The 23,309-nt window shown below is 46.9% G+C and overlaps 1 protein-coding gene across 2 annotated transcripts; it reads right to left on the bottom strand.

The window, feature by feature from the left end:
- Window positions 1-1,914: 1,914 nt before the first annotated feature.
- On the bottom strand, window positions 1,915-22,279 carry homer1b (homer scaffold protein 1b). 2 transcript variants are annotated; one of them, XM_076015115.1, is made up of 9 exons: window positions 21,250-22,279; window positions 15,902-16,058; window positions 14,367-14,498; window positions 12,792-12,884; window positions 9,756-9,904; window positions 4,728-4,884; window positions 4,381-4,491; window positions 4,190-4,270; window positions 1,915-4,098 (listed from the first exon to the last, which is right to left on the bottom strand). In XM_076015115.1, exons 1-9 carry the CDS (start codon window positions 21,267-21,269, stop codon window positions 3,907-3,909), a joined length of 1,092 nt encoding a protein of 363 aa, XP_075871230.1. In that variant the 5' UTR covers window positions 21,270-22,279; the 3' UTR covers window positions 1,915-3,906. The 2 variants fall into 2 exon arrangements, with proteins under 2 accessions (XP_075871230.1, XP_075871229.1); XM_076015114.1 differs by lacking the exon at window positions 21,250-22,279 and having other exon boundaries at window positions 15,902-16,656.
- Window positions 22,280-23,309: the final 1,030 nt, after the last annotated feature.

Here is a 23,309-nt window from a genome sequence, read left to right as displayed (position 1 = left end):
ACTCGCAACCGATACTTGCGGAGCCTGTAGTCCACAGTCTCAAGTTATTCATTTAAAGAAAATGGTTTCAGCACTTTGTTAACGCGTAGCACAAATTCTGGATTAGCTTGTAAACTGCTTGTAATCACTGGTCAAATATCATGTCAGGATAAGGGCACTGGCCAGTGTGTGGTAGGAGGACCAGTGTGATGCTTAGCAGCACAGGAATTTTGTTTTGTTTTTTCTTTCATTTTATTAAAAAAAAAAACAAAAAAACAAAAAAGACTTCTCGAAGCAAAAGCATGAAGCAAAGTCGTGATTTATAAGCTGAGAGCTGAATCCGGTTCGAGTTGACACTTGACCTTATTTTTTGTGCTCTGTAGATAAATAACCAGCATGGTGATGTCTCCCATCATTTAGCTCTAACAGTACATCAGTGCTGAAGTGAGGTTATTATTTTCCCGCAGAGGAAACCCGAGGCACTTCTACACTTCCGTTATCATCAGCACATCTTGTCCCACAATTATAACAACGTGTAGCATGGAAGCGAATTTTGACTTTTAACTTTAAGCTAAATCATAGCAAATGTGGTGTATTTACATCTGGCCAGGCAAAGGATTTCACTGCTGAGGTTCAGGTCTCTCCACTAAACAATAACCAACAACGTGCTTCCAAAATAGTTGTAACACATGTGTCACAAATGGTCCTCTGACTAACTTTGCAAACATTTGCTGTGACGTTTTTTTCACTGATCTATAAATAACCTTGAATCACTTTGTTGTCGACTGCCTGCAGTTTTCCATTTTGTTGACTGTCCCATCCGTAGCCTAGTTTATGAAACATTTCCAGCCAAAAGTTCTGTTTTTATGTGTTTGCTTCTCACCATTTCATATTTACACCTGGTACCGATTAAGGCAACACTCCAAGACCCGTCTGGAAAAGCCCAACCTCTGAAGAAGTGCAAGATCATCAGAAACATACACACAAATGCGATCGAACAACTTCCGGCTGCTTGAAACAAAGGAGTTATTAAATGTTACAGTTATTTTGACACAGTGTATCAACATACTGCTTAAAAATACCTTTTTGCCTTTACCCCGACTTTTTTTTCTTTTTTTTTTCCCCGGATGATAATGAAATGATGAAATTTACAACCTTGTCCCTGCATTTAAAATAAAAGCTTTGTAAATTCTACATGTGTTATAATTTGGACATAAATAAATAAAAGAGAATGAAAAGACTTTGTTCACACAGAATTCGTACTGTATTTGAATATAAAACATAGCATTTCTCAGTTCACAGAGGTTTCTCTTTGCCTGGTCGGTGTTGAAGTCAACAAAGAATTTAGTTTGGCTGAAGCACCAACTGGTGTCTTTTTTTTCCTTCCTTTCTCACGACCCATTTGCACCAGCGTTTGGTAAATCCTCTTCCTTTGCAAGCACACCGATCTCACCAATCTATGAACATCATTAGCCTGAGGTACCTCTTTAATTCATGAGTTCAAAATTACTTTAAATAGTCAAAAATATTGCCAGTCGTCTCAGACCTCTAAATACAATAATAATAATAATAATAATAATAATAATAATAATAATAATAATAATAATAATAATAATACCTACATTTAAATACTATACGTTACAAAACAGGAGAATGAAAAGCCTCTTATTCACTACTGTACAAAGGCATTCATTACAATAGCATAATGTCAGGATAGTCCATCTCTGTCATTTCAGTGTCTAATTTAACCAGAAAGAAGAAATAAATAAAAGCAAAGTTTCCCTTTGCATTGGTCTTATTCCAGTGTATTAACCCTCGTAACCAACTAACATTTTTTGGCATAGGACTGTGCCACTTGTTGTTCATGTCTCACTATGCAATGGCTATGATGCTAGTTACAAAAGCATATTAGCACAATTCAAACAAGGTGCTCAATTGAAAGAAAAGCAAACGTTTTATGTGTAAATATAGATTTTGGACAATTCAGGAATTACAAAAGAAAATATTTTTGAAGCAGTCTTGGGATTTCATGAGTACAGGAGCTGCTCTATGTACATATTTTGGTGCTGAACATGATTATACGTCTAAATATGCTTTGAGGAGGTTTTAATTCTTTCCCTTTAAATAATCTATAATATCTATACAATACTTTTTTCTTTTTTCATGGGTTAATACACAACAATAAGACTCTGCAGGGTGCCACTGCATTTGAGATATCATCAATGCATTTACAATGTATTTGTGAGTAGAAAGTTGTCCTACAGTCCTACTGCTGTGGCTAAATCATCAGCGTAATATCCTGCGTAAAAAATAAGAATAGAAACTGATTGCAGTTCCCTATTCACCCTGGGGGAGTGAAAATCTGTGGCCAGCTTCGCTGAGTGTGGAGAACACGGAGATGACACTCTGTAAGCCCTTCGAGATGCACGGCTTCATCCAGACAAGGGCTGCCACACAGGGTCACGGTCGACAGTAGTACACTTTCTGTTGGTTCACAGGTTGGAGGGGGAGGGGCGGGGGGGTCGTCTGAGTTGCATTTTGACCGATCTGCAGAAGTCCACTGAGAAGAGAACCTGATAGTTTTCGATAGAGGTGTTACATAGAGCGTTACGAGCCTGTCTGGTATTGCTCAGTGTGTTTGTGTGCGTGCGTTGGCCTTAGTGTCCAAAAACATGGTCGTTCTCTCACGGCACAAAACACTCACGCACATTATGTACAAACATGTATCCATGTATATGTGCTTTGAAGGCACCCGCTTGTTTCTAAGGTCAGGCCTTGTCCAGGAACACACACCACACTGAGTTAGGCAGGAAGACAGGTCAGGTGTCTGTGTCAGTGGAAGCAGTCTGGATACAGCAAAGCTCGCGTCAAATCGATAGCACAGGCACGCAACCCTGCAAAAATTTCTGTGTGGCGTTGGCAATTCATCCGGAAGATTCTTAGAATTTCTCATTTCTGCCGACTTTTAAGCGTGTGTGTGTGTGTGTGTGTGTGTGTGTGTGTGTGGTTGTGTGTAAGTAGCACACGTTCAAGTCAACAAAAGGGAAGCAAACTACGTTTCCCAGCAGCTGTGTTTATCCTCAAAAGGGGGGGCGGGGGGGGAGGAGCAGGATTCATCACTTGGGGTCGATGGACAAGACCGACTGAGCCGTCGTCTCTTCCTCTGTCTCCACAGTCCGCAGGCAGCCGCAACACAGAAACTCTCCATTCTCTGATCAAATTACTCTGTACAATAAGTCACTTTGGGTCGAAGCATCTGCTCGTTAGAGAAGCACATTTAGAGGGGCGGTGGGTGGGTTGGTTGGAGTGGGTGGGTGGGGAGGTTGGGTGGGGGGGGGTTCATTTGGCAGCTTTGGCACAGTCCTCTGAGTCTTAACAGCGAGTGTGTTCACGTGACTTTCGACATTCCTCCTTGGAAGGGCAGTTTAGAGACAGAGGAGAGAGGCGTGAGCGTGTGACGCTGTCACGCTCCGCTCTTGCGCTGTGCTGCAGCTCTCTCCGCCAAACAGCAGGTGGCACTGAGGCACAGTTCTCAAGTCGACTCCTTTTCGAGTGGGCGGGTTTTGGGAGGCAGTTGCATTGATCCATGATAGGCATCTTTAAACAGCAAAGACTAACTCAGCCGAGCTCGCTCCTACACCAGCCAATCAGAGGCCAGGATGAGGTAGTCCCTATTTTTGTTGTTGTTGTGAATACAGGGGTTCCTGCATTTGGTTGGAGTTTGATGCCTGCAAGTTAAAAAAAAAACAAAAAAAAAACCTGGGTGGGGGGGTGGAGGGGGAAATTAGCTGCCCTTGATGACCAAAATCAGACTCGGGGCAGAGTAAGGTGGTTTTAATGTGTTGTGAGGGCACGGGGGGGGGGGCGTTAATTAGATCAGGGTGTAAATTATATGGCTCTGTCTGTGTAAGTTTGGCAGCCGCTCCTCTAGCTGGCCTCCTCTATGAGCCGAGCCAAGGTGTCTCTGAGCTCCGTCAGCTCAAAGATCTTGCCATCCAGCATCTCCAGCAGTGTCCGCAGGCTCTTCCTGAAGTTCTCCTGCTCCTCTTGGTTCTCTTCCAGCCGCTGCTCCGCTCCGCCCAGCTGCTCCTCCAGCACTCGACCGCGCAGCTCCGTCTCCTGGAATGGCGATAAAAGCATACCATGTGGGCGGCTGGTTTCGAACCCCAAAAAAATAAAACATACTCGATAATCGCTTCTCTTTACCCACCTCGAGTTTCTGAGTTAAGGTGTCTTTCTGCTCCATCAGGTCATTCATGTTTTCCAGTTCCTCTTTCAGCTTTTCCATTTCCTGGAGCACACAATGAAAGGAGAAAAAAATAAAGCTTAAGATGCCACATGGGCCTTTTTGCATTTTTAATAAAGAGACGGCAACCACCAGCTAAACACAAGTGCACACACCTCCTCTTTATCCCTCAGAGTATTCTCCAGTTCCTCTATGGTTTGATTGAGTTCAGTCTTCTGGGATTTGATCACGGGGGTTTGGTTGCTCTGGCACTCGAGCTCCGTCACCTGAAAAAAAAAAAATGACAACATGTTTGTCGAGACTTAGATCCATGCAGCTCCACACTCCCAGTCTGAGCCTTTCAGTCATCAGAGTGACTACTCCCACATCGCGCCAGAATGGGCCTGTTATTTCTTGCCACTCTCTCATCCTGTCTTCACAATGTCCCTTCCATCCAAATGCCTCCTCGTCTCTGATTGAATTAATTAACCGCACATAAAAAAGAAACACGCTGTCCCCTCACCCTTTTGTGGAGCCTTTCTGCCTCCTCCTGGTAGGCAGCCAGTTGTTGTTTCCACTGTTTCACGTTGGCCGTGGACTCCAGCAGGGCTGCTGTTAGCTTGGCATTGTTTCCCTTCAGTGCCTCCAGCTCAGCCTCCCAGTGTTTGGTCATGGCGGGGCTGCACAACATAAGGACACACAGTCAAATTACCACACGAACAACGTTATTATTCTGAAGGACCTGTGTTCCAAACTCTATTTCTAACAGCACAGACACAGTTAAGGCAGAGCGCCAGGACCCACCAACTCCACCTTTGCTGCTGTGCTGAAAAATGACAAAGACTTTAGAGGGCACTCACATTGGAGGCTCACCCTGGCCAGTATCTGTTACAGTGGTTGTCTGCCACATGAGTTTTAATGTGAAATTATATTTTAGACCGGCTGGAGTTTAGTCTGGTTCGAGTCTCCTCCTGTATCCTTAACTACAACCCTAACCCTAACATTAACCCCAGTTTTAAAGATAATCCTAACCCTAATCTCAACCCCAACCCCAACCCGTAAACTAACATCAACCCTAACCCCAGCCTAGAACCTAACCCCAAAACTAACACCAACCCCAACTGCAAACCTAACCCCAACCCTGAACCAAATCCTAAATTTAACCCTCACCCCAACCTTAAACTTAATCCTAACCTCAACCCCAACCCAACAATTTTAAACTTAACTCTAACCCTAATGCCAATTTAAACCCTAACTTGGAAAATGGTTCACCATGAAGATTTTCCAAAACTTGCAGAAAGGCAATCAGCCTGATTGGATTTCACGATGACGCGACGGCGAGAGGAAGAAAAAGGAAGAGAGGAGGAGAAGAGAAAACAAAAGGAAAAACCTCCACATGCACTTGGCAGACGACAAATCGGCGCTTAAGTGTAATAAAAAAAAAAACCTAAATTTTATAGAACGGAACGGAAAAGGCTTTGATAGGAGCCCTGAAGGCACACATCACCCACTTCCTGTCTATCACATAATGTGTGCATAGAAAAAGCCTGAGCCCATTGTTGGGCACCAACGTTGAGTCCAATTCCTTTGAAGAGCTGAGCTCCAACTCCTCCGTACTAGAAAACGCATGCAGAAACAAGAAGCTTAGCTTTTTAAGAAGTGAGTCTGGCTGCGTGTGTGTGTGTGTGTGTGTGTGTGCGTGTGTGTGACCCGTCAGCGTGCTGTTTTCACTTTTGATCCACCCCCGCACCTGCCGACACACACACACACACACACACACACACACACACGCACGCATGCAGAGGCTCTCGCAGCAGTACTCCACTATGCCATAACACCCACTATGCGGAGCCCAGATCTAATTCACTCAGGACTCCCACGGCGCCTTCACTTCTTACACAACAGCCCCCCCATCCCACCCCTCCGCACCCCGCCCTCCTCCGCGAGCGTGTCTGCCTGTGTGACGCACAGATACGAGGGAGACGACACTTCATCCTACACATGCACGCATCGAAACACACACACACACACACACACACACACACACACACACACACACACACACACACACACACACGGACACACGCGCGCGCACGCCCATACACACTCGCGGCGATGCTGTCACCCGGGCACGTAGCCCCGCCGGTGTATAAACCCTGCACAGCAGCTCAGAGAGCAGGGAGAGCAAGGCGAGGCGTCGGGACGAGAGCACAGCACGGAGCAGAGAGGACGGCAGGACAGAGAGAGAGAGGGAGAGGGAGAGGGAGAGCAACTGCCGCGGAGCGACGGAGAGGCAGGACCGAGCCAGGCGGCCTGACGCTGCTGGTTGTCTTGAGGCTGCAGGAGAGGCTTCCGGAGGGCACCTGAACGCAACCATCTCAACAACCGCACCCCACCCCACCCCACCCCACCCCCCCCGCCGCCGGCCGAAGGCAAGCGGAGCAGAGCGGCGAGTGTGCGGAGACACACGGCGGGTAAGTTGGCTGCCGTCTGTGAAGATCAAGTCCAGGAGAACACACAAGAGAAGATTCTGCTTCCGCTATTGGTGTTGCTATTGATGTACTGAATGCTATGTTGTGCTATTTTGCCGCCTGATTTCTTTTTATGCAACAGCGTAGTGTGGCGTCGAACAGAGTTATGAATCTTATTTCTCTGCACAGTTTAACTCTCCAGACTGCAGCATTCGTGTTCTTTTCCCATATCAACAAAATGAAACAAGCCAAAACAGAAGATGTGACTGATTTTTTTTTTTTTTTATGTGAGATGCATTTATTGATTGATTGCTTTTCTTTTATCATTGTCTTCCAAGACTGGACTTGGTGTACACACACACTCCTCTTAAATAAAGCACACCCATCTTTGTCTTTCCTTACTTTTCAATGATGAGAGTGATATTCTTCCCCCCCAGTCTCAATAAAATGACTGAAAACGCAAACATAAACGTCCACAGCAAAGGTTTCCCCGCGCAGCTGAACTGTCCCTGACTGTCTCTGCACCGTCAGGTAAGTTTATGCCTCCTCACAACCGCATTTGTGAAAGCATGGGACACAGAGCAGTTACCATGGCAGCACAGGAGGCACCGGTGGCACCAGCCTGACACATGACATCAGCAACATGTCACTTCTCACTCATTGACAGACGCTGCTCCCATCCACTCAGCCAAGATCATTCATGTGCAAGCCAAACACACCTCGCATAGGAGCTCCAATGTTCAATGATAATAATAATACTAATAATAATAATAAAGCATTCACAGCAGCTCCACCATAGAGTTGCCAAACACCTACACCCTGAGAGTCCTGCTATTTTTTCCCCCGTCCTCTCCACACACTCACACATACACGCACATGGCAGAGAGTCAAGCTAAAATCATCAAGGATGAGTCATGCAAAAAAAACAAAAAAACAGCAAAACACACCTGAGTGAGCAGGTGAGTTTGTGTAGAATCATCTTTAAGGAACACAGAAGACCTGAAACGCTCGGACGTGAACTTGCTCGACTGTCTGCCTGAGCTCACAAATCCACTTCAAACTCAGAACGGTTGCGTGAAAGAAAAGGAAAAAAATAAGCAGTCGACCCGAGGACCAGTCCGCATAGAATATAATAGATTAGACACACTTCAGAGGGAGGGAGAGGAGTGAAAAAGAGGAGAGTCGTGTGATAAAATATCTGATGAGTCCTCGCTCACATCACTGCCTCTGCATATGCCGCTGAGAAAATGAGAGGTTTGCTTGTTGCAGCCACGCTTGCCAGCGAGAGAGAAGGAGAGAGAGAGAGAGCGAGGGAGAGGAGGGAGAGAACGAGAGAGAGAGAGAGAGAGAGAGAGAGAGAGAGAGAGAGAGAGAGAGAGAGAGACGACCCTATCTCCCACGCATGCAGCATTAATAGACACATCGGCAGCAATGCAGCAGCGGCAGCAGGAGGCAGTGGGTGTCCTCTCCACATGCTGCTCTGTGCACGCTCAGAATGTGTGCCCCTTCGCAGAGGTCCAGCTGCAGCGCAGCAGCAGCAGCGGCAGCAGCAGCAGTGGATCTCTGAGGATCTCTGAGTGTTTCCACTCCAGCTGCTGCGGCTTCACCGTCTTTAAGGAAAAACAAAAAAAAACAAAAACCGCTCATTCTGATATTCCCCGTCTACAAAGACGCGGGCAGACGGAGAGCTGATGTCGGGATGTTTTGCGACAAATTAATCAAAACCAAGATACCGCGTTTAAGCAGTTGATTCAAATCTTTAATTAATAACAATCACAAGCCAGAAGAAAGAATGAAAAGAACGGCACAGGATTACAAAGCTTTTACAAATGAGAAGGCCCGAGCGTACAACAGATGACAGGAAGTAATATTCAGCGCGAGACGGCGGAGGGAGAAAAAAAACACTTAACACTTCACTTAAATGTCTGAAACCTTCCTGTCTAGTTCATTTCTATATGTATTTTTTTGCATATGTATGCAGTTGGTGGCTGTTTGGGTAGCGGTGACTCATGTACAGACTCTATACAGTGCATTTCTCTCTCTCTCTCGCACAAAGATACGCGCACGCACGCACACACGCATGCACACACGGGGTGTGAGTCTTGCTCTTTCTCTGCCTCCCACATTATATTATATAAGTCTTACATAAACGCTTCATCGACAGCTTTTTTTTTTTTTGGGGGGGGGGGTGGCGAACCACTCAGCCACACCTCTCCGGAGAGTCATTACACCGGTCAAACATATTTACATACACCTATTGACATCTTATACAATCGGCTGCATGAGAACCGGGGGGAGGGGGGGGGGCGGCCCCAACGTCGCCAGAGTTACACGATGAAGTCCGTTGACGAGGACAGAGGGCTGACAAGGATGTACACAAGCGCACAAAGCAGAGATGCAGGCATAGTCATATTATTGCATACCGGTGTGCATACACTACAAAACATATAAAAAGCTCGCCGCCAAGCATGCTCAACCCTGGTCAAACTGTGACGACTCGCTTCTGAGTACCATCTTCTGCCGGTCCGTGAATTCAGCAAAGAGATTCTTATATGTGTAATTCGGAGGGAAAAAAAAAAAATCATATTCATTCCCACTCAAAAGTAGACGGCGTTGAGTAAACATGTTTTGCATCACTGTAATAAGATGACCCTCCCTGTTGGTGACCTGAAATCAGGCTCCTAGTTTGTTTTTTGCTTTTTTTGTTTTTTTTGTCCTGAAGCTCGGTGCCTAAGCGTTATTCGCTCTGCGTGGTTGCGATGCCGCAGCTGCCGGGACTCGTGATCGCAGCCCTATCAGAAAGAGCAGACCCGACACGTCTTAAACTGTCCCCTGGAGAGGAAAAAACATGAAAGCAGCGGTAAACACAAGTTCTTCATCACGGCTGACATGCAATGTGTTATTGTCCGTCACCGCGCACGCAGAGACGTCAGCGCGGCTACGGAGGAGCCAAATGACAGACGACGGGCGCGCGGTAACATTTTGCCGCGCCGACATGTAATCTCTGTGAAATGCCAGCGTTGTTGTTGCTGCGCGGCAGAACCACAGCCAATGCGTCCCAGCCAGGCCGAGCGGGTTACCTGTGTGCAAACGCCAGCGCGTTCTGTGCCGGTCCGGGGAGAACGTCTGAATTCGGGGTCGTGTCGCATATCTCGTCGGTGCCGTTGATGTTCTCCATGGGCGGAGTCACCGGGGTCAAAGGTGAGGAAAGCTCCCCGCCTGGCGACTCCTGCGGCGTGGAAAAACAGAGAAAATTTCGATCATTGTGTGACATTTAAAAAAAGAGGAGAAATTTATAATGATAACTAACAGGTTTATATGATGAGTGTTTTTTCCCTTTGTGCTATTACTCAAATCCAACAGGCTCTGCCTGTGTCCGTGGCCGTTTCGGCAACTTAGCAAGCAGCTCAACATGCCTGCGGGCCAATAAACAGCCGACAACCGCATGAGGAAATTGCAGAAATAAAGATTAATCCTTTATCTTTATGTCCCGTACAGCGGTGGAATTATTCAGGGGACAAATCATCTCGCGGCCGCGCCTACATAAAACAAAGCTATTACGGCTGGAGGCCCGGCGCACAATGCAGTGACACGGTGACACGGCCCCGTTCATCTCTGACAGGCGACAAGGAAGTGGGAGATAAGAGGAAGATCAGGTCGGGCATTACAGCTTCGGCTGCGCGTTCATTAGCGCCATTAAACGTCCGTTCAGGATTTACTTCGGCTGCGGTTCGGCCCGCTGAGCACCAGCTCGTAGCGCTGAACTGTTGCATTGCCAGTGTTGGGAAGATTACATTGCAGATGCAATTGGTTACAATTACAAGTTCCCCTGAAAGAAATGTCATAGTAACTATTCCAATTACTTCATCAAAGTAATGTAACTAATTACAGTTGATTAAATTCAGATTTTTTTTCTAAATTAGCCGTTATCTAATGGCCATTTACATATGCATACAAGGGATTTGTTCATGATTAGTTAACCATCCACGAATATCAACTAATAGCTTATAAATGTCTTATAAACAATCATTATTAAAAAATGTTGCCAATTTAATTACACATTTTCCCAGTAATGTAACTTATTACATTTATCTTTACTTTGTAGTTAAATTACGTAACAACGCTACATGTACACTGTTTCACTGTTTTACTTCCACGCCAAACACTTTGCTAGCATGTCCAGGAGGAAAAGAACGGGGGCACGGGGAGGCGGCAGGCGCCTTGGCGAAGTGTGTTGTCACCCCAGCTGTAACGGGCGCGCTGGTGCGAAGTCGCTTAGCTGGGAGTGGGGTAACGGGAGAGTGCGGTGACCGGTGCAGGGGGCGCAGGGAGCGCAGGCAGGCAGGCAGCCCTGCTGGTGCTTGTCGCAGAGAGGCTGCAGCCTCCGCAGGTTCCACGCCATGCCCCCCCCCCCATGACAGCGCGGAGCCGGCCGGTGCGCGCGCAGCCTTTCGACCCCTGATGAGAGGGAAGCTGTCTACTTGGCTTCATTAATGAAAAAAGGGAGAGAAAAAAATACACCTTCCCACAGGAGGATCCTTAAGGCAGCGTGGCATTTCAGCCCACGTGGCCCCACGGCGCTCACAGTTGGAGTAATGGGCAGGCGTGCAGCAGGGGGCTGTTGTGTGTATGTGTGTGTATGTGGGGGGGGGGGGGGGGGGGGGTCTCTGCTAGCCTCCATAATGAACACAGAGGGACGTGAATCCCTGTAATGTGTCCTTTACATTAAAGAGCGTATTTCTCCGGGGACCCACCTCAGAAACAAGCTCATTTCCTCAGATGCGGTAACACATGCCCCTAAAAGGTGTAACATGCTACATATCCTGCACAAACAAGACGGCCCGCGGAACATGCCGGCTAATTATGTTCACCAATTAATGGCGAGCCCGCAGACGCCGGCTTCACCTCCCTAAGCATGCGGCTCTTACATGAAGGGAAACCGTACTTCACTGGTTGTTTGCTACAATAGGAAGCTGATTCTCAACCTCCCAGAGGATTTTAGCAATTATAACGTTTTCTGACGTAGTCTCACGTTTCGATGGCGAGGTCGTGGAATGCGTTATTTCCACAGCACATTTCAGAGTAGGTTTGCTATTGCTGTTGTTGTTGTTGTTGTTGTTGTGGATTCCCAGATTTTAAAGATTCTATTCGTCACGCATCACATCACATGGCAGTGAAATGTTGGTCTGGCAAAACCAGACGTGACAGTGCATGCAAGGAGTAAAGAAAGTGGAAAAAAAAGAGATTTCATGAAAAAGTGGCAAGTGGCAGTTAAATATAAAGTTTTACAAATGGACAAAAATACAAAATTACAAGTTAAAAAGATTTCTTAGAAGTGGCAATTGTTATGCACTACTATACAATACCATACAATATAATATGATATAACATAATATCATTGTTGCAAACGATTGAATGTTGAATTCAATGTTGTTGTTTTTGTTAAATATTAAGCCAGCGGTTATTACTTTCACTTCATAAGTCATCATGTAAACCATCACAGCATTATTAATGCATTCGCAGAGACTGTAAAGATATGACGTCTCCCACTTTTCAACGGTGCCTGGTTGTGGCTATTCAAATGGGCTGCTGAGTCGTTCGGCTGGGTCTGTTCAGTAAGCGAGCGCCACTTCCTTGAAGTTGCCTATCCGCCAGAGTGATTAAGCACTGAAAACCCATTTGAGCTAAATGATCTAATTGCACACTCACATTGCTACAACTTGAGCAGCCACAACAGCAAAATGCTACATCAGCAGCATGAGCTATTCATACCAATTACAAAATGCTTTGTCCCGTCCAACCAGCGCTTTGAGCTTATAATAATGACAGAGTCCAGGGTCATTATTGCTGCTTTTCCAGTGTATTATGCATTCATATGTGCCACCAGTGACGGTTACATTATCATAACATTTTCCTTGCTAAGTGCTTGCTATTTTACATCTCATTATTTACAGGTTTACTTAATGTGCATCTGCGCCTCCTGCTATAACTAATCAAAACCGGCAAAGGACAGAGATCGCACTCTGGTTGACCCGTTCACCAGCTGTTCATCATAAACAATGAGCCCTAGAGTGGAGGTCATGGCTGCCTGGAACGTTCGTGTAAATTGCACCTACCTGAGAAGGAGACGTAGCCATATCCATCTTCTCCTGACTCTTCTCTTTGGCGAGTCGTGCCGCCTCCTTATACTCAGCAAACTTCTCTGCAAACTGGACACAGAGGACACATATCAGTGAGGACTGCATTCCTCTAATATGGGGAAATAATCTCTGTGCATTATATATTGCACACGCGCGCGCGCACGCACACACGCACACACACACACACACACACACACACAGATCAGTGTGTGATAGGTCAGCCATTAAGCCGGGGGAAGCTTCCAATGACGGCTGAGAGTTGAACTTGGGAAAGCAGCCCTTCACCCACAATGCCTCAGCAGAAACATGAGCTAACTAGGTCACCGTTTGCAACCTGTGTGCCGCAGACATACACAAACACACACACAAAAGCAAACACAGAGACTTCAGGCAGAGTGTGCTTTTGTGTCTTCCTCGTTGCGTCTCATTTCCCCGGCACTCGGGATCGTGAGAGGCTAAGTTTGCTCTCCGGCGTTATTTTAGTCGAGAGCAAAGACGCAAAGACACATTCAGCGGGCCTGAAGCAGTAAGGTGAGCTCAGCTGAGGGGCTGAGTGCAAATATAATACGCACATGCGCATATCTTCGAGCCCACCGAGGGTGCACCTCAGCGCCAGCAACACTCCTACACTGTTTTACTGGAGTTCAGCACTGCAGCGGCCCCAGTGAGCAGGAAATCAGATTTGCTACTCGGCCATTAGTGAAGTTGCATCAAATAACCTGATATCATTTTACGTCAGTGCAATAACAAGATTCTGGTGCGGCAAGAGGTTCTCAGTGTAAGTGCATCTGGACAAGTGGATCCGATTATTTTGAAAGTCTAGAATAGAAGAAAAAATATGCTTCCAGTGGACGGGAAGATGTCTGTTTAAGTGCATTAATGCGCATCAAACAAGTCAATTTGTGAAAGAGAGAAAAAGACAGACTACCAAGGAGCATTTTACACAACCAAGAAAAAAATAATGTTGTTAAACTTTTTAAAGGAGGCTTCAGCATCCAGTTGGGTACTTGGGTAGCACACTTAGACCTGGGGTTTATTTCCAACACTATCCTGTTACTCAAGCATTCACAGTCATAATTCCTGTCTGTCATTAAGGACTTCAGTTCAGGTACCATTTCATTTCCATTGAATTTCATCAATCTAGCATCCAGTATCACAGTTATGTGTGTTCATTTTTAGCGACCATCATCTTTTAAATAGTTAAACAGTTTATTGCCATATTTGTGATTGTATGGTTTGTTTCTTTGAGTTTTAATCAAGAAGAAACACGATTATAAGAAGAAGCTAATTATACTGTGTATGTCAAGTGCACAATCACAACAAAGCAATTTCGTAACACAACAGACATTCATCACACTCACATTAAGACTTCAACTCATTCTCATTGTTCTCACTCAATAATAGCAAACCTTTTCTGTGATCCTGTTCACACCATGACCCCTAAATACTTAGACTATTCTCTCTCTCTCTCTTTCTTTTTCTCTCTCTCCCTCCCTCCCTCTCTTTCTCTCTCTCTCTCCCTCTCTCTCTCTCTCTCTCTCTGTGTTTTACCTTGGCCAGGTGATGCTCAGTGGAGAATCCCAGGCCGTAGACAGTGTTGGCTCGACTGTCGGCCCATTGTCCAAACTTCTGTGAGGTCTTAGTGAAAGTCATGTTTGGACTGATGGTGCTGTTGATTATTGCCTGCAGGACAGACACACAGTACACTTAACCCACATTAAACATTTGCATATGCAAAATATGTAGGTCGGGTGGTCAGACAGTACAGGAAACAACTGAGGACATTTTTTCCATATGAGATGGGCAACGGGATTTAAAAAAAAAAAAAAAAAAAACCTAAAAGAGAGCTGTGATGAAATTCACAAGCGGCTGTGAATTAAAAGGTTGTTGAAAATACACTGGGCACAAAATGCCTAGTGACTGTCCAACGCTTTGATTTTTATGAAGAGGAATTGCATAAAACAGACGCCGCTACATTTCTGTGTTCACCCCTTATGGTAAATTCCATTTCTATTTTAAGAGAGTGGAATCAAGGGTGAAAGCAAAAGAAATAACTGAAAATCTGGCTGTGAAGGAAAAAAAAAAAGCTTGCAGCTTCGCTGGTTTGGAATGTGAAGTGAGCGTGGGCGTATGAGACTCGCTGCTCTGGTGAGAGATTCAAAAACGTCCCGAAACATCCATCCTTCCATTTGGCCATGACTGGTAGACAGAGGCTCGTGTCCCCGGTCACTGCCTTCTTTTTGCCATACACGTATATATTTCCACCCACTAGGGTAAAGCGCAACATTCAAACGTATGCAAATTTCACTTCCACTGCTAAGTCACAGAAACGGTGAACAATTACTGTGCAAATCAATTAGCAGCGTTGCGTAACGGCCCGCACGCTGGACGGCATCAATACGTGACGATGACCTTCGAGGGGCAGTGTGTGTTACACAATGGCTGAAGTTTGTGATCAAATACGTATTGAGTGATACGTGATATGAGGTCAGAGCCCTGAGCCAGTAATCTCCAATTCTGTCATCGAATTCAAACACTGCAACCTGCCTCGCCGCCCCTTCTAGCTTCAGCGAAGGCAGTCCGCCTTCGACTTAGCCTACTTCCTGTCATCGCGACTAAATTGAACGACCACATCTGTATTTCCCATTTAACCGCAGGTCTCCTCTCCGTGTAACTGCAACCGCATCGGGGTGTTTATGTGCGTGCGTGTGTCCATATAAAGGCCAAAAAAAAGCTTGCATAAATACCCTTGCAGCTAAATGTCCAACCGGAATATCCAAGTGTACTGCATGAAGTCTGTGCTAGTGCGCACGCATACAAACGCAATGAAAAACCAAATCATGCATAAACATCGTGACAGACGCAGAAATAAACCCTTTATGATGTGTTTACACTGCACGTTAGCTTTAAAGGCAGGGATTATTAGGAGTGTCAGCAGAGCTTCTTGCCTTGAGCTCCACGAGGAGCATTTGGCTCAGTCATAAAAACCAAATGCAATGGATGCGTTGGGAGAGGACTAATGCAATCCATGCTGGAGGCCCAACAACAAGTGCTGGCTGGCAGGGAGTGAGAGGAGCGCTCCTCACCTTGGTGCCATCAAGGCTGATGATTCGGTACACGTTGCGCGTGCTGTCGTAGAAGTAGGAGACGGTGACGGCGTGCTTGCTGCTGGGCAGCCAGTTCTTCTTGGTGTTGGGGTCGATCTGGAAGACGTGAGCCCTCGTGCTGTAGATGGGCTGCTCCCTGAAGGGGACGAAGAAGAAGTTGTGAACCTCTTTGTGCCGCAGTATCAGCGTCTCGCCGAAGCCGCCGCCGCCGCCGCCAAAGGCCCTGTTGCCAACGGGGGAGTCGGATCGCCTTGACAACTGTATCTCCAGCTTGCCATCCTCCATAATTAGCCTCAGACTGGGAAGCGAGTCGAGGGACGCTCCGCGTTTGCGCCGCGAGCCTCGCTAAGCAAACTTTAAAAAGTGACGAATTGTCCCCGAAAGTGTCTCCAATCCAAACTTCCTTGGAAGCATTTTCTCTCCGCTGCACATGAACCGACTGACTGGCTGAGTGAGGAACGGTGCGCCGCGCGGGCCAGCGCCGTCTCTCAATGCTCTGATATGGGAATGTCTGCAGCACTGAGTGAGGGTCACACAGGGGAGCAGAGGGGTGGAGGGGCGGGGGGGGGGGGGGTTGGAAGGAGCGGATTTAAGGCTAAATATAGACAGTGGGCCATGTTTAACTCTCAAAGACACGGCCCACAGTGCGGCACTTTCCACACGGACACACATAATTCATGAGCGCGCAAACACGGCGACACGGACGTGACACAATCCAGAACCTGCGAGCTGGCGCGGCTTTGATCGGCAGCTCGGCCTCACTTTGAGATGAGTTAATTCCTAGTTGACCTCTGCGTGACACTTCCGTTGCAGGACGCGTTCACCCCCTTTTTTTTTTTTTTCTCCCCATGTCGGGATTATGCGAGTCCTCTTTGTTTTATGGCCGTCCATTCAGCCGTTCTGTCCATTTGTACTTCACTCCTTGGCTTGCTCTTACAATGCTCTCTAAAATTCCAGCGCTGTTGGGGCTTTGCGGGTAATTTCCACAGTCAATACACACACACACACACACACACACACACACACACAGGCACGCACGTACACGCGCACGCACATACACGCACACACACAGGCGCGCACACTCCGAGTGCGGGGTGCGCAGGGAGATATTCTGGGTTGGCAGCGCGGGTAGAGCAGGAGATAGAGAAGTGCTTACACTGCACTGAGGGGGTGAAGGGGGACATCAAAGGCTTGCGGTATAAATGAATATTAAAATTCAGCAGCAGCACCCCTCCTGAGTGTGATTAGCCAAGACGAGGAAAGAAAGAACAACACGGAGACAGGGGAGAGGGGTGGCAGTCAGACATGGCGAGAAAGAGAATGATGGGGAATTTGGAGACTATAGAAAGTCAGGGAGTAAATCTGGGATGATAAATGTTGCTCCACAAAGCCGCTTGCCGAGAGGCGCGCGCACCCGCGAATTATCATAATCATCGACGGCGGCGTAAGTGGCAGGTCTGCGAGTCATTTCCACCCTGTGCACGTCGCACAAACCGTGGCCTGACCATATGATCTGTGCATTATAGCCCCTCGGCTGCCGATATCATTTCTCATTTCATAATTTGACGGCACGGTGGCAAAGGCTCTGCGCCTTGTTCACTTTATTGAGTTAACAAAAAAGGGAGGGGGAAAAAAAAAACACGCCGTAATGTTCTTTTGCGCTTTGATTTTTACATCAGCGCCTGTGCCAAAGAAATCCGTTCCAAAATGATGCCCACCACTTGTCAAAAAAGGCAACACTTACACCTACAACTGAGCTCTTCGGCAGGGGAACGAAAGCTGGCATTTGACTCAAGTTGAGTATTTATTTTGGTTTTTCGTGAACATCACTTCCATTTTAATTTCATCATGCCCAGAAAACAAAACGGATGATATGCAGCATAAACGCTCTCACGACAAACACTGTATCTAAGCTGCTGGCCTGAAGAAAAAAAAAAGTTGCTAGTCGTGTTTGCGCGTGTTTACCCTTCTCTCACTGCAGCATAGGCTCTACGGCATCAGACAGGGGAAAGCCTTGAGGAGGCTTCCATACAAAAGTGTGACTTGTTAGCAGCTGTGTGGTAAAGGTGAAGAGCAGACAAGGAAGGACAAACACAGAGGAGGAGGAGGAGGAAGAGGAGGAGGGAGCGTTCTGCATGTAAAGAGCGCGGCGTGACACTGTGGCAAGTAAAGGAACGTGAGGGAGAGAAGGCGGGCAAAATGAAAGAGGGAGGGAGGGTGAGTGATGAAGTGAGATAAGGGAGGGAGGGAGGGATGAGGAGGACGCGGGGGAGGTGATAAATGTAGGTGAGGATGGAGTGTTGGGATGAAGATCAAGGGAGTGGGACGCTCCAAACTGCTACACAGCTCGCCATGAACTACTAGAGAATGGGACGGCAGTGTTGCTACACCAGAATCTAGAAACTCCGAGGGATGAAGATGATGAGGAAGGTGAATAGATGGATGAGGAGAAGCAAGTGCACCATCCTGTATTGTGTATGTAATAAGACAAAGGTTAAACTTGGGCACTTAAATGATACAGAATACCACTGAAATCACCTTTGATAAGGTTCACGTCATGCTGGTTGGAGATCACTGTTGTTTCTTGCTGATGACTGCACAAGTAAAATTCCACATTTCCTAAATTTGTAAAAACGTGTTTGTACAGCTAACATCCGTTTCGCATTATTTGTTTGAAGATATTACATTTGCATAAGTACTACTGTTAAACTAATTGGCATCTACATTAGACAAGCGGAAACTATAATAAGATGAAGTTATAACAAATGTCTTTAACTTAATAGTCTCATTTTATATTCATTTGAGCACCCTATTTTTCCACCCTCGACTCCAAGGGAATCCACAACGATTTATCCCCAATTTATATATACATATATTTCATGAATAAAATAAAACAATGAGCTCTCCAAAAAAAACAGCGCATTTAGCCTGTAGTGTTTCGAAGGAGAAGACCGCTAATAGGCAACATCAAAAGATGGAGGTGGAGGGGGCAACACCTGACTGGCAGAGCCGTCCCTAATCTGGGAGACGTATCAGTGCCATTTGTCACCTCACAAAGAGACGATTTTCCGCAACACTGTGTTTTGGCGTACACTTTCTGAAAGGTGGAGCGAGTACAGAGAAGTAGAACGCTCGGGTTTTCTCATTTCTGGGGAGCTCAGCGGCAGACTAGAGAGATATTACTATTTTAAAAAAAATGGCTGAGAGTTTTGTATAACATAAGAGCTCCAAGTAAAAGATTGTGTGACATTGGAAAGGTGTGAAAGGTTAAATGTAAGACATTGCATTTAAATGTAAGTATTTTGCATGATGTATGTTGGTTTCGGTGCCCTCACGTGACCAGGCTGGGCACACACACACACACACACACACACACACACACACACACACACACACACACACACACACACACAGACTGCAACTCCAGGTGGCAACAGGTGTGTCGAGGTTTTAAAGGAATTGGAACGAGCAACACACATACACGCTTAATCACAGATGGGAGTATCTGTGTGCGTTCACCTCCTTTTTTTTTTTTTTTTAATTCTCCTTTTATTCAAAGTTTCTCATTAATTGGACAGTTCAAGGAAAAGTGGGTCTTATTTAAGGAGGGGGGAGGTCATTAATGGGACAGCTCCCCTGTTGCTCTGTCTACTGTGAGCAGCTGGAATGACCCCGAAACACACACACACACACACACACACACACACACACACACACACACACACACACACACACTGCTCACATGTCCTTGAAACAGGCAGAGACAAAAAGGAAGGAGGAGATTTAAGTCTGCGTGTGCGTCAATGGGATTTGCCCGAGGAATGGAGAAGTGGTGATTGGCACCCGGACGTTTTCTACCAGTCTGCGAGTGGCTCGACGGTCTGAAATATGACACTATCTGTTGTTCCTGTCAAATCAGCGGCCGGACAGACAGATTCCGGTATCTTGCTCTCTGCCACGCGTCGTATGTATTGTACATCACCGTGACACCGCAACGAGGACAGCAACACGCGCCGCCGCGATTCCAATCGCGGCTGGGCAAAATGTATTCGACAGCAGATCGATTGAGTCACTGAGTCGGTTGCGTAACGGCAAACTTAGTCACCCGACGCTGGCGGAGTGGGAGACTGAGCTGAACGATGCGCTGCCCACACTGTGGGAGGGCAGAGTGGGCGCCTGGGATGCCTCCAGAGTATTGTAAAGGAGTTTTTGGCTGCTGCCTGAAGGGGGAGAGGAAAAAAAAAAAAAAAAGCAGGAGGGTGGAGGTGGTGGGGGGGTGGCCTGTGCCATATTGTTAATCTCCCGCTGTGCCATTAATAACAATGAGCAGTGGGAGACAGCTGTCAACGGACGGCGGGCGGGCTGGCGGGGCCGTGTGCAGGGGTCAGGAGGGGCCATGCAAATGAACAGCGGCAGCGGCAGGAGCCGGATATTCCGCTGACAGGCGCCCCGTTGTTAAGGACGTGCTAAGCGCTGCCATAGATACAAGGAAGCCAACCTCCTGCTCCGTCAGCCCCGGCAGCGGCGGCTGTGGCTGACATTCCCACGCTTTGCCTCCGAACTCATCCGAGAGCCTCACCTGGAACAGAATGTGCCCTACACGCTATAACAACAACAAGTACTACTACTACTATGAGTGCTGCTGCTGGCGCGGCGACGTTGTATACATTCACGCAGGGGGTGTTGTGGTTACGCTCAACACACGTGTTGTGCGCGCACTCTTTGGGAATTATGTAACTGTCTATGTTGTAGGAGACGGGCGCAGGCCTGTGGAGCATCTCCAGCTCACCCTCCCGTCGCTCTGGCGCAGTGAGGGTCCATTTGAGCTCTGGGTCGTTCTGAACGTGAGGCACCGAGAAAGAAAACTGCTTGGGGGGGTTTAATGGTAGGCCCTCTTGGAGGTGGAGGTGGAGGTGGTGGGGCGTGAGGGCAAACTGACTGATTGCTTTGCTCGTGAAAGTTTGACAACATACACAACAACTCTTACACCTGCGCTCCACAGACTATGTGACAGTTCCAGATTTTTTTTTTTTGAACCGAGCCGCCTATTTTCCGAAGGGAAAAGTTGCTTCATTGTGTCACCAATTTTTTTTTTTTTTTTTTTTTCCCACCAAGGCCCCACTTCTTAATTGCATCAATGAACACCCTCCGCAAAGCCTGACGGCGGACTACGTTGAGAACCGTCCGCCGCCTGTCACTCAGGCATGTCGGGCTCATCCTGACGGGGAAGTTCGCGCCCTGCGCGAGGCAGCCGCAGCTGATTTGAATACAGAACGGTAGGGAACGTGTCCGGGTGAGGCTATGTGTGGATAATAATCAACACTCACCCCATTGTTGTGGCCGACATGACAGCCGATACTTGAGAGCCGTTCCTCCCCCAGAAATAGATGTTCTGAAAAAAAAAAGGGGGGGGGGGCGATTTTTCTCTCTCTCTCTCTCTCTCTCTCTCTCTCTTCCCAGCGGACTTGACTGCTGCGTATGAAGGTCCTCTCTCTCTCTTTCTCTCACACACTCTCTCTCCCTGTCTCTCTCTCTCTCTCTACACGACAGCCTTCAGTGGGTCGCCGTCGGTGCGTCGTCTGCGGGAATTTGATGACAACTGCTCCATTCCCCCCCCCTCCCTCGCGGCCGTCAGCGCAGAGATATCAGGCGCATAGACGCGTGTCGCCGTGCACATGCAGCAACGCGGTGAGCGGATCTCCTCGTCCCTTCCGGCGCCGTTGAGGGGCTTGGTGATGGAGAGGCAGCAGCAGCAGCAGCAGAGGCAGATCCAGCAGCACTAATGGAGATCCGGCAGGCAGGCGCCTCCGCCGTTGTCTGGGAGATGACGGGTCCTCGCTGGAAGGGTGTGGAGAAGCTGTGGCGCTTCAAGTGGGCAAAGAAAAACCCTCGTTTAGCCCGCAGATTGCGAACAGCATCACAGTGTCCACTCGCGCAACGCTCGATCCCCCTCGCTCTCCCCCTCCCTCTCTTTCTCTCTCTCTCTCTCTCTCTCTCTCTCTCTCTCTCTCCTCTCTCTCGCTCTCCCTTATTACCATAAGCTCACATGCTACACCCCCACTCTCCCCAGCACACCAACCAGTCCACATCACCCACATTGCTCACTGTGCAGCTTTCAAATAAAGCTATTTGTTTTTTTTGTTTGCTTGATTGATTTAACGGACCTCGGATTCACCGTACTGCACATTTTGTGTGTGTCTGGAACATGTTTTCATCGCCATCCGCTCCTCCACCATCACTCAGTGATCAATGTTCCTGCAAAGAATCCAATGCTCTGCTGTATCTACACGCCCTTTAAAGTGGAATCGTTTCGCATGAATAAAAATATCCCGCAGGTTTTTTTTTTTTTTCTTCTGCTTTAACTTAGCTGCGTCTTCTTTATGTGTTATTGATCCGGGCACACACACACACACACACACACACACACACACACACACACACACACACACACCCCTCCCAAACAGCTCCACATCTGGCTGATGCATCCGCTTCCCTCCCACTCAGAGAGCTGTCAGTATTGAACTGCCTACGTCACGACCCCAGCCTCCGCAGTGACGTCACTCGTTGCTCCAGGGACCGATACCATTCGATGCTTAGTTGTTTTATGGAAATTTCGTTGGGAAGTGCCCACTCACCAAATGCTCAAAAAGAAAACGTCTGTTTAAGGTTTCTGGGTTTGTTCTTTCCTTTTCTCTCTCCTCGATCACAATCATATGTTGGATTTGTCCAGGCAATTAAAGTGGCTCAAGAGTTTTGTGAAATTTGCCCAACTTGTGCTAAGTTAAATGACAGCACCAAAAGCATTTTGATAAAGGTAAAATTTAGGACAAATAAAATAATCCCAAACTGTCTCATTCAGTAACGTTAACAAGCAGTTGACTCTCTGTACATCTTGTTCTTTCTGAAATTAAAAAAAAAAAAGGGGGGGGGGGGGTCTTCATTTTCTTAGATGACTTCTTGACAATCTTCCCATCTAAGAGCACCACTTAATGAATCTTGTCAGATACAACTTGACTGGATTTGTGGATTGCAAACTTCATTGAACTCAAGTCACAAAGGCTGTTGACCGAAGAAAAACAACAATATAGCTGTACAATGTGACAAAAAAAAAAAACAACATCTAAAACTTTGCCCTGAATGATGAATAAACCAGGGGAGGCTTTTCTTATATTTTAGTAAGTGTCTAAAAGATACAATATGGGTATTTGTAACTGGTGGCATTCGATTTCAGGCAATCAGGGCAACACTCGAAAGTACGCTCATATAGAATATAACCTATATTTATGTACACATTTTACATACGTTACCAGTTTTTTTTTTTTTTTTTAAACAAACAAATAAAAACGTGATCATTGGTGCGCTCATGGTATCCTGTCTATTTTTTGGC

This window comes from Nelusetta ayraudi, unplaced genomic scaffold, assembly GCF_046127955.1.
Source record: "Nelusetta ayraudi isolate G7.1 ecotype Tasmania unplaced genomic scaffold, CSIRO-AGI_Nayr_v1 ptg000181l, whole genome shotgun sequence".
In the NCBI taxonomy this organism is placed as follows: domain Eukaryota; kingdom Metazoa; phylum Chordata; class Actinopteri; order Tetraodontiformes; family Monacanthidae; genus Nelusetta; species Nelusetta ayraudi.
Note: the sequence above shows the minus strand (reverse complement) of the source record. Positions and strands in the feature narration are given on the sequence as shown.